The 16099-nt window shown below is 38.3% G+C and overlaps 1 protein-coding gene across 1 annotated transcript in view; it reads left to right on the top strand.

The window, feature by feature from the left end:
- Positions 1–344: 344 nt before the first annotated feature.
- Positions 345–16099, top strand: part of LOC149146800 (uncharacterized) — a 158260-nt gene continuing 142505 nt past the window's right edge. The window contains exon 1 of the mRNA XM_089447293.1: positions 345–857. Within this exon, the coding sequence (XP_089303419.1) occupies positions 564–857 (294 nt within the window). The 5' untranslated portion in view covers positions 345–563. The remainder of the gene's footprint in view (positions 858–16099) is intronic.

Raw genomic sequence — 16099 nt, 5'->3', positions numbered from 1 at the left:
AAACTATAATATGACTTACTTTAATTAATAGACAAAATAATTTTTTTACTTAAAATCTCACAATACTATTTTTAGTAAAATTCTAATTTCTTATTCTTTAAAATGCACTTTGGAATGTATAAATATATTCAATACCCTAAAAATTATATTACACTCAATCTTTGCAAATTAAACAAATAAATTATTAAAATTATGATTTTAAAAAAATTCTATAAGCAGGAAAGGCTCATTTGATACTCCACAATGTGAAGTATTTACAAATTTTCACAAAAATATCTCTATAAATGATTATTATTTATAAATTAAATTTTATTTTAATAAATGGCTTAACCGGCTCCCACAAAGGTTCCAACTTCCCTCTTTCCGAGAGAAATTCACACCAAATTTTAGAAACCAACCTCGGCTGCGTAGGAAGCCCTTTTTATGCTAATTTCGTGTATAACCAGTCCACCATGGTGTACGAGGTTTGCCGAGTAAAGATTGCCGGGTAGAGTCTATTGAGGTTACGGGTTTTAGTATAGAGTCTGGCAGCAAACACTCCGCCATTTCGATATAGACATAGAATGAGTTTGAAGAGGCAGAGGGACGCAGAAATAAATGTGGATAGAGACGAGATAGGAGCTGAAAACCGAGCCGAAGATCATTCAAATAACAAGAAGATGCGGCCAGATTCGACCCCTGAACCTGCAGACAATGGCCTTCTTCCTCTAGCATCTTACGGAGACGATGACGACGACGAGGATGGCGATGGCGAGGATGTGGATGGCAGGGATGAGAACGGAGCCGTTCAAGGGAGGCGCCAACGACTGGTTGAAATTCGCAAGGACTGTCCGTATTTGGATACTGTGAATAGACAGGTATGCTTTTAGTGCAAGTTCACATATGGCCAGATCATAAAAGTGGTAAAATTGATTGTATTGATCTTGCAATAATACCATTTAACAGAAAGAAAAAATATTATATTAATGTGTACAAATAACCAACTTAGGTTAACTGGATTCGAAAGTACAACGATGCCGAAATGCCTTTGACATCTCCGGAAACCTAAAATTAAATTAGTTGATTCATTGTTATGCAATGCTTTGTGCTTTGTAACATTATATGTTTAGCCTATGTCCTATCATTAAATCCCAGAATTAGCAACTCCATTTCACGGGTTCAAAACAATCTGATGTTCTTTAAAGCAAACTATTTGTTTGGTAAAGAACAGTTTCAGTAAATGACTAACTTTGGTCCATTTAACACTGCTATATAAATATCGGTCCAATAGTTTTTAAATTTTGCTCGTTGTTTAATTGTTAGCTTGGCCTGGGTGGACACCACTAATCGTGATAACAGTTTTTAACAAGTCGTTTTGTTCACTTCTAGGGCCGCCTTCTGGAAATTCACGGTCAGGAGTTCTTTTATAACAATAATCCATATGGCGTACTTAATATTTTGTGGAATGTCATCATCAGGTTTGCTTTGGTATTCTCAGTGTTTTATGGGGCTACAGGCTCCTCGTCTGATTCTGATGCGGACTAGGATCCAAGTCTTATCTTGGCCTCTGGTTGTGATCTGTCAAGTCTTCTCTACCACAGAAGTGTCTGTTCTCCCATTTCCTCTGCACAGGATCGTTCTCTGTCTCATTTTCGGCGGTTTACCCCTTTGTTTTGTTAAAACTTAATTTGTTATTTTCCCCTTTTCAGGACATGCCTTAGGCACTCCTGCAGGGACATTGTGGGTCGATGTACTTTCGAGTCCCATTGGCCTATCTTGGTCATTTGTTGACTTTGATATTATTTATTTATTTGTTTCTCTTGATCTTGTTGATAGCTCAGATAGGCTAGGTGTCAAAGCATGCTGAAGATGTCCAAAAGCCTCTTTAGGTACTTTCTCATGTTGAGGAAGTGAATTTTATATTCTCTTTCCGAAGTCTAACTTAATAAAAGCCTTAATTTTCCACCCCTCTCATTGCCTTTTGCTTTCTCTTGATTTTTTTGTATTACTGCTCGAAGTTTTAGGAAATGAGATCATGCTTTGAATGATGTGTGGTAGTGGTTACCCCCTTAAAGGTGGGGCAGTTCATCACCCACCTGGGGTTGGGACATGTAAGGGTTCTTTTTATGACATGACGGGGCAACATTGCCCCTACGAATTGAGTGATGGCTGTAATGATAAGGGGTAGAGCTCATGCTTGGCTTTTGCCCACGTGCTAATTTTAATGTCTTGACCATCTTTTGTTTCTTGTTTGTGGCTGTGATATGATTTTTACTTTTCTTTTAGCTGCATCAACCTTCGGGGCAACGTTTCTAGGCCGACCTAGATATGTGGTCACAAGGGGAGGGGGTGTGCTAGAACCCAGTGGACCCAGAGAGGGAAGGTGGAGTATAGGGCTTGTAATGTGCGGAGGGAAGTGATAAATATGGAATGGGAAAACGGGACCACACTATCTCAATTGGGTTTTCTCAAGTAGTGCCCTTCCTAAAACCATGTGCCATTAGGGGAGGTCCCACTAGACTAGGATTGAAGATTAACCACCCATTTAAGGTGAGGGAACAAGACCATGGTCAAAACCCTTCCTTCTTCCATGTCACCTAATAATCCATGCCAAATGCCCAAATGAAAAACAAACATAAGCACTTGATTGCACAATGAATAACATACACCCGAATACACAATGAATAACATACCTTTTGGGTCAGATTGCCCACCTTCTAACATGTGCACTTGACAAATGGGTGAGGAAACATACAACTGATGCAGGTGGCGGAGATAAAGTGACACATCACATCGGCTACAATGTGGCTGTCAGGGGCTACTGGATGTTGACTGGAAGAGATGAATAGGAGAAATTCTCTTGTGGGGTCACCCACTTTTGGTGGGTAACAGGACCCATGTCCCCTTTTTCCCCTTTTAGCTTTTATAAGTTTTTCTCCTAGGCAAATGTGTTCCCTTGATTAATTTTCCCGTCCTAGCCTACAAAAACTTCATTAGGCTAGTGGAATCATCCCCCTTATGTCTTCTAGGCGGATGGGGACATTACAACCCTCCCCACCCAAGATTGCTTGTTCTCAAGCAACTTTAGTCCGGGATGTTGGAGCACCTGTTCTCCTTCCCAAGTGGTGTCTTTGATAGGAAAATCTTTCCATTTGACTAGGAATTTTAATGATCTTCTTTCTTAGTTTTCGCTCTTTTACATCCAAAATCTCCTCCAAAACTAGAATCAATTTCCATTCTTTATCCAATGATGGAAGCTCAGTAGAAGTGATATTGTGCTGCTCCAGGGCCTTCTTGAGGCATGAAACATGGAACACATTGTGTATCTTACACCCCTCTGGAAACTCCAACTCATAAGCCACCTCTCGTATGTGCCTCACAGTCTTGTAGGGTCCATAGAATCTGGGTTTTAATTTCTCTGCCCCCTTCCTCTTAAGTGATAATTGTTGGTGAGGTTGCAGATGAAGATATACCAGGTCATCCACCTCGAAGCTATGCTCCACCCAATGCCTGTGTGCATAAATCTTTTGTTGATTTTGAGCCATCTACAAATTATCTTTGTGGATTTGCGGTATGTCCCGACTCTTTTGAATCCAGTCTTTCGCTATAGGCACACTGTTGTCTCCAAACACCCGATCTACAAATGTTGGTGCGTCATACCCATACAAGACTCTGAAGGGTGTCATCCCAATCAACATGTGATATGTGGTGTTATAACAATGCTCTCCCAAGTGCAACCACTTTATCCAAGCTTTTGGTTGGCCTGTCACATAATTTCTAAGATATACTTCCTGTCATTTGTTGAATATCTCGATCTGTCCATCAGTTTGCATGTGCTAACTGGTGCTCGACTTTAACTCGATCCTGACCAAAAACTCCTAACAGTGATTTACAACAACAATTCCATCATGCACACACCTCCTTAAACCTAGAAGGCTATACCATCCTCCCATTGGAATGTACAAGTGCCATTGGATTAGCAAGTATGCTGTAAAATCCACCCTCTCTCACCCCTTTAGTTAAAGCCCTTAAACTAGCTAGACTACAATCATTGGTGGTGCACTCTTGTTCCTAAAAATCAACTATCCACTGAACATTTATCATACAAGATACTGAAAGAAGGTTGTTCCTCAAACTAGGAAAAAATAAAATATCACTAAGCTCAATAACATCAATTGAAGGCATCTGAAAAGAAATGGAGCCAACTCCTCTCACAAGGTAAGTAGCATTATCACCAAGCTCCATGGTGTTAAAATTGGACAACTAGGTCCAAACTCCATGTTCTGATGCTCAGATTAAGAGGCTAATATTTTTGTTGGATTCCTCTTTCTGAGAGGTGTAAAATCCATATAAAAATAGTCTTAATCCGATGAGTAGAACTTATATTTTGAATTTATTATTCTTAATAAATTATATGTGCAAGGTCAGCCAGTTTTGTAATGTAGGCTCACATGCCCAACAGATGTGTCACACACCCTCATTGATGGATATATATACAGGAAAAGTTGGAGAGAATTTGAACACAACTCAACTCACATCTTCCTCTCTCATCCTAAAAGTACGAGCTACCAGGAGGGTTGTTGTGACACATGCTGGGCTGGCTGACCAAAGGAGACTTTGCTGGTTGAAGCATCCTGTTGACCGCCGAAACGAACACATTCATTTTTCTTGTTTCTGATTTGTCTTCTGTAAGATCTGCTTATATGTTCTATCTGCATTTTGCTTATCTACTTGTATGATTGCTGTGAGAAAAGTGAAATTGCTCTTAGCATAGAACATCTACAAAACTTTACACATGGCCATGCCTCCCTCTTTCTCATAAAATTTGTTGAATAAAGACTTGTCATAGGTCATGGTTATCAAAGCTCCATTCTCCATAAACCATCCAATAATAGACATAGTGTTAGAGGACAAGCAAGAGACTAAAGCAATTATACATCTAGAAAATTATGATCTTAGGTGAAAAACACGCTAGCATTTATCAGAACAAATCGACCACCTATTGTAGGTCCTCCTGAGTATCTCGGCATTGAGAATAAAACTATACTAGTCAATAATACATCTATCTACCACTTATCATTGGCAACCTTTGGAACAAATCAACCACTTATTAGAGGTATTCCTTGTAGAAAATTGGTGTCTAAACCGAACCCAATTTCATGTTTTGTGAAATCACATTAAGTTTAATGCCCAACCCACATGTTTTGTGCTATTGCTGTCAACATGAATATTTTCAAACATAGAAACACATGAGCCTACTCTACTTTTTCATTTTTGTTGAGAATAATACAAGTAATTCCACAATTTTTGACATAGGAGATTTTTGGTGTAATGACCTTGGAAAAACCCCGAAGGGAAAACTAGTGAGAGAAAGATTCTTATTTCTTTTAGAGAAATTATTACAACAATTAAATGCAACACACAGTCAACTTATCTCCTTGATTTCATGCTCAAAATTCTTTGGGAAATGTGTTGATAGTTCTTTGAAACTTGTGCTAGCAGCCCCTTGATTTTTGTGCTGATAGTCCTCGATTTCTATGCCAAACTTGTATAGAAATTTGTGCCAATCTTAGCTTTATCAATCCCTTGAAATGCTTGACATTATGCAAAATCTCATGCCCAACTCCTCGATTTATGCGTTGTTATAGCAGCTTTGACAGATTGCATTAAATTCTTGTCAGATGCTCGAAAATCACGCCCAAAACTTCACGAAATTCGTGAAGTAGTGTTAGCTTGTGAGAACCTAGCACCTGGTATTCGGTTCCCAACAATTATAAACAGAACGAATACATGGCTAGATTCCTAACACATAAAAAGATATAGCGGAAGCAAAAATTACTCGATCTGAATCACACACACATAAACAATTTTTTGTCCAATCAACAATTCTTCATTAATAAATTAATCACGGAACTTATTGGGCTCCTGTACCAGTGATAATGGCCCAATTGAGAAAATATAATAGTGATCACCAACCTCACTACACTCTCTCGGACCAAGCACATGCTCACTGAGAAGTCTCTCTCAATCTTGTGCTACTATTGTGTATTCTCCTCTCCTTAGCCTTGGCTTTATAACTTTACATTGAGCCAAAAACCTAATCCTAATCCTAACCCTAATCTCAAAGTGATGGACGACCAAGATTAGATCTCGTCTCACTTGAATCGACGGCTAAGATTAAAACTTAATCACTAAAGTAAATAATTTATGTTGAGCTTTGTAGCTTGGAAGGTACTTCTAGTCTTGTGCCTTGACTAGAAGGACCTTGATTTGCCTCATTAGGAGCTTGCATGTGACACACAAAGTGTGCAAGTGAGTTACATGCATGTTGATATGTTGCGTATGACATGCATATGAGATGTGCATGTAAGGTAAGCTAAATTTATGATTTGTACTTGAGTTAAAGTAGATAAAGATAAAGATAGGATAGTTAACTAAAGTAATGTCACTTAACCAAAACTTTGATCCCGGACCACAAAAACATTTTCTTCATTTTTCTCCTCGAGAATCCCTCATTCAAAATAACCATCATGGACCATTCCTTAAAAAAAACCAATTTTGCTCGGTCTTGGGCCTTTTTCCTGGACAATCGAAATTTTTCTTGGACCACTTCTTTTTGGAAAATGGAACTCCCACAAATTTTGATTTGATTTTAATATTTGGGAATTTCCATCTTACTTTTTATAATTTTCACTTGTAGAGAACTTTTATTTTCTTCTCATTTTAATTTTTTGGAGAATTTTCGGCTAATTAATTGGCGGTTTTTGCCAAAAAATTGGAAAAATAGAAAGTGAGGGATAATGACACACTTTTTGACCCCCAAAGTGTGTCTAAATAGAAATTTGAAGTATTGAGACTAATTTTGAGTACTCATAATCCCTACAACTTCTATAGACAACACTTTTTACATCAAATAATTATTAAAAATCCTGACCAGTGGAAATTTTTAATAATTAAAAAGTGACACTTTCACATAACCAAATTCTACAAAACTTTAGACATGATCTAGTATGGCATTTTACATCGACTCTATATATTAGGACTCACCTAAGACTTTATCATCAAGTCTCGCTCTAGCTTTGTGGGATGTATGGGAGAAAAACTTAATCGATATAACTTATAAGTGTTCAAAAACACAAATAATGAGCTAAGGAGAAAAACTCCCGAGAGTGAAAGCTCTCTAGTGAAAAATCTTACGCTTCCTAGGTGTGTTAGATGGCTTTATTTTCATCATACTAGAATCATTTTACAATAACTTTAGAGGGGCTGCAAAATTGGATTACATAATGATGACAATCTGTTGTAGAATGATGATGAAGTTCTAGAATTCTAACTTCTCTGACCATGATGAGATGTTCTGTCATGTGATCTTAATATGTGATAGTTACTGAATCTAGCTTCAATGTAACATCCTGTAGTGTTATTTTTTTCCTTTTGTGGGAAAATGTCAAAAACTTCATTTTTGTATTTAGGATGAAGGTAGTAATTCCATCTAGGGCAAACCCATAATTATGTCACCTTGATCGTTCCATAGGGATTGAACAGAGAATTGTGATATGAATATATAGTCCCCAATGTTTAGAAACCCATAATTATGTCACCTCGATCGTTCCATAGGGATTGAATAGAGAATATATGAATGTATAGTCCCCAATGTTTAGTTGTAGATCGATTGTCATATTGTTTTGTGTTGCAGAGGTCTACTTTTTCGATTATATTTGACTTAGGAATCACCAATTGGTTAGTGAATTTAGGGTTTATACAATTTTTATCTTTGACGGGTGAGATAGAAATAGTAACATTTTTCTAGCAAAAGTCCCTTTAATTTTAAATGGCACTGAAGCATAGTTATATGAAGTTTTTAAAAATCTTCCTTCATTTTTGAATTAGACTCCATTTTGCTTTGTCGATAATTTTACGTCAAACAATATTTTAACGTCAACGATAATTGACCCTTTTAATATTTTTTTTTTATAATTCTTTTTATAATTCATTTTTTTTTTTTTTGTCTTGAATACCTTATATTATACCTTTCCTTGAAAACTTGGAAAATTAAATAATTTTATTTTTTTATTTTTATCTTTTTCAAAAATTTTAATTGTCTTCTTTATATTTTAATTTCTTAAATAATATATAAATATATATGTCACCTTCTTTTTTGTGACTTTATACTTTTTTAATCCCTTTCGAGTGTGAGGAAAAGAAAATCTCCCCGTAAATATTTAATGTTTAATTTGTATCACCTAGATACGATATTCTTTATTTGATTTAGATGGTATAACTTTATGTATAATGGTGATTTAAATCCTCAACTTAATGTAAATACATCGCCACGACTTTTAATTTGGTTGACAGTTGGTATTCGAAATTTGATGGCATGCGAATCAAGGTACAGATGATTTGAGCTTAATGCTTTAAAGGCCTACAGTGCACAAGTTAGAAAACAATACGAAAATGCGATGGATGGCAATTTTGATTGTGTATGGATGTTGATCATAGTGGAATTGGTACGGATGACAGGTGTACAAAAGGCAACTGACTGGTATTTGTTCGTAGTGGTTGTGGTTAATTTTGGCAATGGTAGTGAATTAATGGACTTACGAATTGCCATGATGATGAAACTTCACATTAGCCACAATGTATGGCATAGTGTACAATTTTGGTAATATAGCTCGTCAATTCATTATATGGTGGCTCTATCATCCGATGTACAAACAATGTGAATCTTTTGGGGGTTGGTGGTTGGATTGTGTGATATATATTTTTGTTTAATTTTTTAAAATAATGCCCTACCAAAACACATCCAAGATTCCTTTATCCTTGGCACCGCTGGTTGTGGAAGGAATTGCACCGACGAGGGAAGGGAGTTCACGGCAGCGAGGCAATGGTCGCAACACTTGCAAAATGGAAGGGGCGGATTGGGGGTGTAACGTCGATGACAACTGCAATGCCCTTGTTTTTCTTTTTTAACCTTTTTTCTTTTCTTTTGATTTGATTTGATTTTTTATTTTTTAATATATATATATATATGTTCAAATATAATCTTTTTTCTTTTTAATTTAATTTATATGGCCAAATGCCTAAGGATGAAACCTACAAAATGGAGGTTCCAACTCTGTGTAGCAAAACGCTTCAATTGCGACAACAAAGTTGACAAAGAGTTGATGGCTAAAGGCCATATCAGACTGGCTCTATGCAGTAGTTGAGCGACCAGAGGGTTGAACAACATTGATACCAATGTAACCGACAAAGTTTGTACTCACGAATTAAATACTCCAGAACACTTGGAATATGAAGATGCACATTAAGGATACAAATAGATATATAAAATGTATGAATGAAGAATATGATTTGGTTACAACTGAGGGTCCCATATATATACCTTGGTGGGTACCCCTTCATGAACAATAATGTCTTTTTAGACATGGCTTCTTAGTATCTAATCATTATTAACTTTTAATTATTTATATTCATAATAGCGTTGCGGGTCAGTTGACTATATATGCTTAGAGGTTGTTTGAGCAGTGGAAGTCAAGAGTTGTGTAGCAAAATAATTGTAGCGTGTGGAAAATGCACGTTGTGAGGGGCTGAAGCCATCAAGCAGACGTGTGCAGTATGGTCGAGCCAGGCAAAGAGACAACCTGCGTAGAGAGTTGTCAGATTGGTTGCTGAGTGAAAGTCCAACAGATCGAGTAGTCGATCCACCATAGGAACCGGGGGTTTGTTGTGTGGGTTTGAGGGTCTATGGGAACAACCATCAGGAATGTGGTTGAGGAAAAGCTGTGGGAGGTTGAGTAGCTGTAGAGTGTGAAGTGTGTTGCATGTTGATAGAGAAGAGGTGACAGGATTGTCGTTAAACGACAACCAGGGATGGTTGCAGAGTATTGTGTTGCGAGTAGGATGCCACACTGGGCATGATTGGAGAAACTACGAGATGTAGTGCCCAGGAAGAGTCAGTGGACAGCGAATCTGCCGCGACAGGCATGGGCTAGCAGTTGCTGGCAAAGCTGGTAGTAGCCAACGACAGGTACGAAGGATAGCAGTTGCTGGCAAAGCTGGTAGTAGCCAACGACAGGTACGAAGGATAGTACCAACAACCAGTAGGATTAGCGAAGGTCAACCCTCAAAGAGAGGGAGGGAGACCGTACTAATCTCTGGTTTGGCAGTAAAACTCATGGGTGTCTCAAAGGACCGAGACAAATCCACAATTGTGCTAGAATGAGTTAGCACAAAATCAAGGCTAGTGGACAGTAGAGCGTCCATTCACATGACGAGGATGATGTTAGTGTTTTGCAATATTGTATTGTGTTTAGTGGGACTAGTACCATGGATGCAGTGAAGGGGTTTGGATGTGATAGATTCCAACTAGAGTTAGAACTTACGAAGATTTCTGGAGGTGACATGGATGTTATTTGTTCTAGGGTTGATGGTACATGTGCTCTTAGTGTCAGCCTTGGAGGATGTTGGATATCGAGTTTTGTTTCGATATGGACAGGTGCTTCTATATTCAGAGGGAATGACCTATGATGCAGTGGTAGTGCTTGGCATCATATAGGGGCAATCATACAAGTTGTTGGGACAACCTATGGGTATATCTAAGGGGATCTTGGATACAAGAACAATGTTGGTTACTAAGAGGGAGTAGGTGGCGAGGAAGGGTGATTCTTTAGGTACTACTGGGAGCCTCAGCTGGTATGATATGACATTGTTAGACGCTCAAGCACAGGATCCTAGGAGCATGGTTGGAGGGGACATGTCTTTAGATCAAATTTTGAAGCAAGTAGCAGGGAAGTCTTCTAGTTTAGAGGGAGCAACTACAACAACAAATGACGTGGTGGTGTTGGAGATAGATCCAGGTGGAGGAGGTTCTTCTAGAAGTACCTCCCTTGCTAAGAGGGAGTGTTGAGTTTTGTAGCTTGGAAGGTACTTCTAGTCTTGTGTCTTGACGCTTGGAAGGTACTTCTAGTCTTGTGTCTTGACTAGAAGGACCTTGATTTGCCTCTTTAGGAGCTTGCATGCGACATGCAGAGTGTGCAAGTGAGTTGCACGCATGCGAATGTGTTGCATGTGACATGCATGAGATGTGCATGTAAAGCAAGCTAAATTTATGACTTGTACTTGAGTTAAAGTAGAGAAAGCTAAAGATAGGATAGTTAACTAAAGTAAAGTCACTTATCTTTAGTTAACTTGACGAGCTAATTTTGGTCATCAATCTTAGCTTAGGAAAGTTATAAATTGAGCCTAAATTGAGGAGCTAAGACACAACAACAACACAAGATTGAGAGAGGCTTCTCAATGAGCGTGTGCTGGGTTTGCGGGAGTGTAATGACGCTGGTGACTAGTTTTGTATTTCTTAGTTTGGCCATTATCCCAGGATGGGAGCCCAAGTAACTTCTGTGATTAATTTGTTAATGAAGAATGGGAGCCCAAGTAACTTCTGTGATTAATTTATTAATGAAGAACTGTTGATGGGCATAATTTTGTTTATGTGTATGTGATTCAGATCGAGTAATTTTGCTTTCGCTAAATATTTTGGTTAGTAAGTTAGTTGTGTATTCGTTTAGTTAATAATTGTTGGGAACTGAATCTCGGGTGTTGGGTTTGGGAAAGTCTAACAATTATTATGCATTTCTATGTATGGAGGCCATCACTAGTAAATAAGGATGGCCTAAACGTGCTAACCAGATAGATTACTATGTATTGCTAGGTATGGAGGTCATCACTGGTAAATAAGGCCCATGTAGTATTGTGAACAACACTATTGTAAGAAAGTTCCTTCTCCAAAATGTTTTCAGAGGATAGAAAATACTATAAAAAGATGTCTTGAAATTCATTTGTTATCTAATCTTTGCTCTTTTGGAGGTTACTCTCTCATTGAGGCAAGCGAACATTGCTCCCATATCAATAAAGATGTAATATTTTGGTTTATATTGATCATTTTCTACAATATATTTGAGTAACATCTGTAATTTTTCTCTCAATATTTCTAATTGGCACATCACAAAAACCAAGCTTATGATCTTCAATGCATCAAAGAGCTTTCTTTTTGATTCACATTTCTCCTTTTGGGGGGAGGAGTTTGAGATCACGACAACTTACACCCAATGAGACATTGTTTCAGTATGTGCCCTCTAGCTTCAACTTAGTGAAGGCTATGGCTCCCTAGCCCTCATCAAGAGAGTGTGTTTCTAGGGCCGTTTTTAGGACATTTCATCCAAACTTTACCTCGTGGAGGTGATTATTAGACATATGGTATTCTATGGATCAAAGATTGGAGGACCAAACTTGCTACACATCGGCTGAGTGTGACAGAAAGAGCTCAGATTGCTTCTTAGGCACATCATCTAATGCAAACATATAGTTCCCCAACCCATTCAAAGGAGTTCAGAGTCCACCTCTTTTGTCTTATGGGTCTCTTTCGTCTGGTCTCTTTCTTTTATAGAGTCAAAGCCTTCAAAGACTTTGCCTTCGAGAAATAGAGGCACCCCTACCTTGCTCTGTACTCCTAAGCGGTGCTTGCCTTAAATTACCATGTTGGTTGTGCATGAGGTTGGTGTTTAGAGACCTGTTAGCTTCTCCAATCAATGACCATCTCCCTAATAGGTAGACTTGGCTCGAGGATAGAGTCAAAGTTGATTGGGTCAAGAGTAGTGGTTTTGGAAAATAAAAACAAAACTAAAATAACAACCATCTAGGTCGGGCGAAAGGAGCGAAAGGAACAGTGATTGCGAACGTCTAGGGTTTTCGCGAGTTGCAGGCAGTGCTCCCCATGGAGGGTCACAAAGGAGGGAGAGCATCTCCCTCCTTCAAGGAAGTCGTGGCTAGCAGAGGTAAGAAACCTCTAGAAAGTACTAAAGGAACTTCGGGAGAAGGAAAAGAAACCATGGAAGAGGAGATAGCAGGAGGCAACACTGAGGGAATCAACGGCACAAAGGACAAGGAGGGAGAAGACAAAAAACAGGACACTAAAGACAAGAAACAACAGGGACCCTGCAAACCCAAAGTTGAGATCACTCCAAGAGTTGTTTTAAATGATCCTACCCTGCAGGCATACAGGGATCACATGCGGACATATGCTATTATCTGTAAGTTCATGGGACTATGGCCCACTGAAAAAGCTTTACAGACTTGGATCAAATATCATTGGAAACCTAAAGGGAGCATAGACCTTCATCTTGGGTCAAAGGGTTTCTTTACGGTGGTGTTCACGAATATTGAAGATAAGGACAAAGTCTTCGAAGGTGGACCCTACTTCTTTGCGGCAGCTGGACTCTACATGAGGCCATGGATTATGAATTTTGTCCTGGAACGGGAAACTTTTACCTCTGTACTGGTTTGGGTAAGACTTTATTCCTTACCTCTTGATTACTGGCAAAATGAATTGTTAATGGCCATAGGCAATAAATTAGGTCGCTTTGTCAAAATTTTCGAAGCCACAAGAAGAGGGAAATACACTTCATTTGCTAGAATATGCGTGGAAATGGATCTATCAGGAGCCTTACCAGATGAAGTGATCCTGGAAGTCTTTGATGAAGATTGGGTGCAAATAGTAGACTATGAGCATATTCCCTTCAGATGTTGTAGATGTCATGAGCACGGGCATCTATTTATGTAAAAATTTCTCATTTTCCACCCCGGTTTTCAGTTTCAACTTATTTCTCCAAAATAGTTAAATGCCCTTTCCCATATCCATACATTCAACAACTGAAAATAAATTTTGTTGAAAACACAAATTCTGGAATGTTGAAATTTGGTACCGGAGGACAGGTGGTTCCCTTAGGCTTTGATCTTTGGCCTAGGGAAAAGTGTCCAAAAGAATTTAATTTTTCTCCTAAAGTGACTTTATAATTTTATAAAGTTAAATCTAATTTAAAAGTGACTTTAAGTGATAAAGTTACTAAGTCTAATTTTAAAGTGACTTTTATAAAGTCAATGAAAAATTAGAAAGGAAAAGTGACTTTGGAAATAAATGACAGTACCAGACAGAAACCATTATGAGTGAAACAGAACTTGAGATGGATCAGGATATGACCCCGAGTGAGATGGACATGGAAGAGTCCAGGAAGACCATGAGTTACAGGAGATACTGGAAAAAGAAAACCTAGATCTGGAAGGGTTCTTGTTCTAGGGAACCATGGGAGGAGTGGATTCGGTACCCCAAGAAGAACTTAATAAAATACAACAGTTGTTTTTATGGAAAACACAATCCAATGCGTTGGGAAAAGGAAAAAATACAGATAAACCGGAAAAGAGAGGAGTGAAGGAGCTAAAAGTAACCTTGGGACTAGCGACAAGAAACCCAGGTAAGAAAAGAGGCAGGAGAAAGCAGAATGAACTCTTGATGGAGTGTGGCAAGCTAATGATAGATTCAGGTAAGATGAAAGATTTGGCCTGCTACTCCTTCACAAATCTTTAATTATGAAGTTTATTTCTTGGAATATAAGAGGTCTAGGGAGTAAAAGAAAGCAAAGAATACTCAGTAATAGAATGAAACAAGAAATGCTGGACATTATCTTTATCCAAGAAACAAAAAGTTCCATTCAAAAAATCAGACAACTCCACAGTAAATGGCTCAGTAGATTTGAGTTTCTAGAAGTCAAAGCAAAGGATACTGCGGGGGGAATCCTCACTCTTTGGAACCCTCACAAATTAAGTGTTATAGATGCCGAGGCTACCAGGAATTATCTATCAGTTACCATTCAACTGGAAGGAGATAGGCACTACTATCTAGTAACCAATGTTTATGGTCCTCAAAGAATAGATGATAAACTCAAGTTCCTAGACTCACTGGAGGATCTCAGGGGCAGACATATAGGAATACCTTGGATCATGGGAGGGGACTTCAATATGATCAAATCTCTTTCTGAGAAAAAAGGAGGAATGAGAATCCTCAGTAAAGACTCATTGGAATTTCAAACCTTTATAGACAAGATGAACCTAGTAGAGGCTGAAATGAATACTGGCCTCTTTACTTGGAATAATAAAAGAGGTGGCGAAGCTCAAGTAGCCTCTAAGTTAGACAGATTCCTGATCTCAGAGAATCTGATGCTGGCAAATAAGGAAATAATAACTGAAGTTCTCCCCTTTGGAGGTTCAGACCACTAGCCGGTCCAAATGGAGATCAAAGGTATGGACATTCTCAGAAACAGACCATTCAGGTTTGAAAATATCTGGCTCTCCCGCCCAGATTTCTTCAACAACATCAAAAATTGGTGGACAGAAGACTTACAGATTCAAGGAACAAGAATGTTTCTTCTGCGTAAAAGATTAAAGCATACCAAACTCAAACTAAAAGATTGGAACATAAATGAATTTGGTAATATTTTTGTAGAGAAAAAATCAATTGAAAATAAAATGAAGGAACTCAACTAGGCTTTAATCAAGGAAGGATTTGATAAAGACAAAAGCAATCAAGTGGATAAATATCAGCATAAGTGGGACAATCTGTGCAAGCAGGAGGAAGTCTTCTGGAAACAAAAATCTAGAGTCCAATGGCTGAAGGAAGGGGAGCGTAATACGAAGTTTTTTCACAGGTCCACTATGGCAAATAGAATGCATAACAAAATATCTTCAATCAAAAACAAAGAAGGGGATATTCTCACATCCCATGAGAATATTGAAGCGGAGTTAGTTCAGCACTTCAGAAGCATTACTCAGGAAAATAATTTGTACAAAGAACAATTTATTCGGGAGGTAACTAGAAACATACCAAATATGGTATCCACAGAGGATAATTTTAATCTAAATAGACCAGTTTCTGAAAAAGAGGTAGACGATACCCTCAAAGAAATGCAGAATGGAAAAGCACCAGGCCCAGATGGGTTCAATGTGGATTTTTTCAAGGCATGCTGGAATATTGTTAAACAGGATATCTTGAAGGTGGTGGAGGATTCCAGAGTGAACAATACCATCCTGAAAGTGCTGAATACCTCCTTTATCTCCCTTATCCCTAAGCAGGAGGATGCTCAAACTCCGGATAAGTTCAGACCCATCGCTCTGTGCAATGTGGTCTATAAAATTATATCCAAAGTAGTGGCAAATAGACTTAAGCCTTTGCTTCCTACCCTAGTTTCAGGGGAACAATCAAGATATGTGGAAGGCAGACAAATTTTAGACAACA

The sequence above is a fragment of the Pinus tabuliformis genome, chromosome X (assembly GCF_031772625.1).
Source record: "Pinus tabuliformis cultivar Carrire ecotype Pingquan chromosome X, CPIR1, whole genome shotgun sequence".
Taxonomy (NCBI): domain Eukaryota; kingdom Viridiplantae; phylum Streptophyta; class Pinopsida; order Pinales; family Pinaceae; genus Pinus; species Pinus tabuliformis.
The sequence above is the reverse complement of the archived record's forward strand: the minus strand, read 5'-3'. Positions and strand labels throughout refer to the sequence as shown.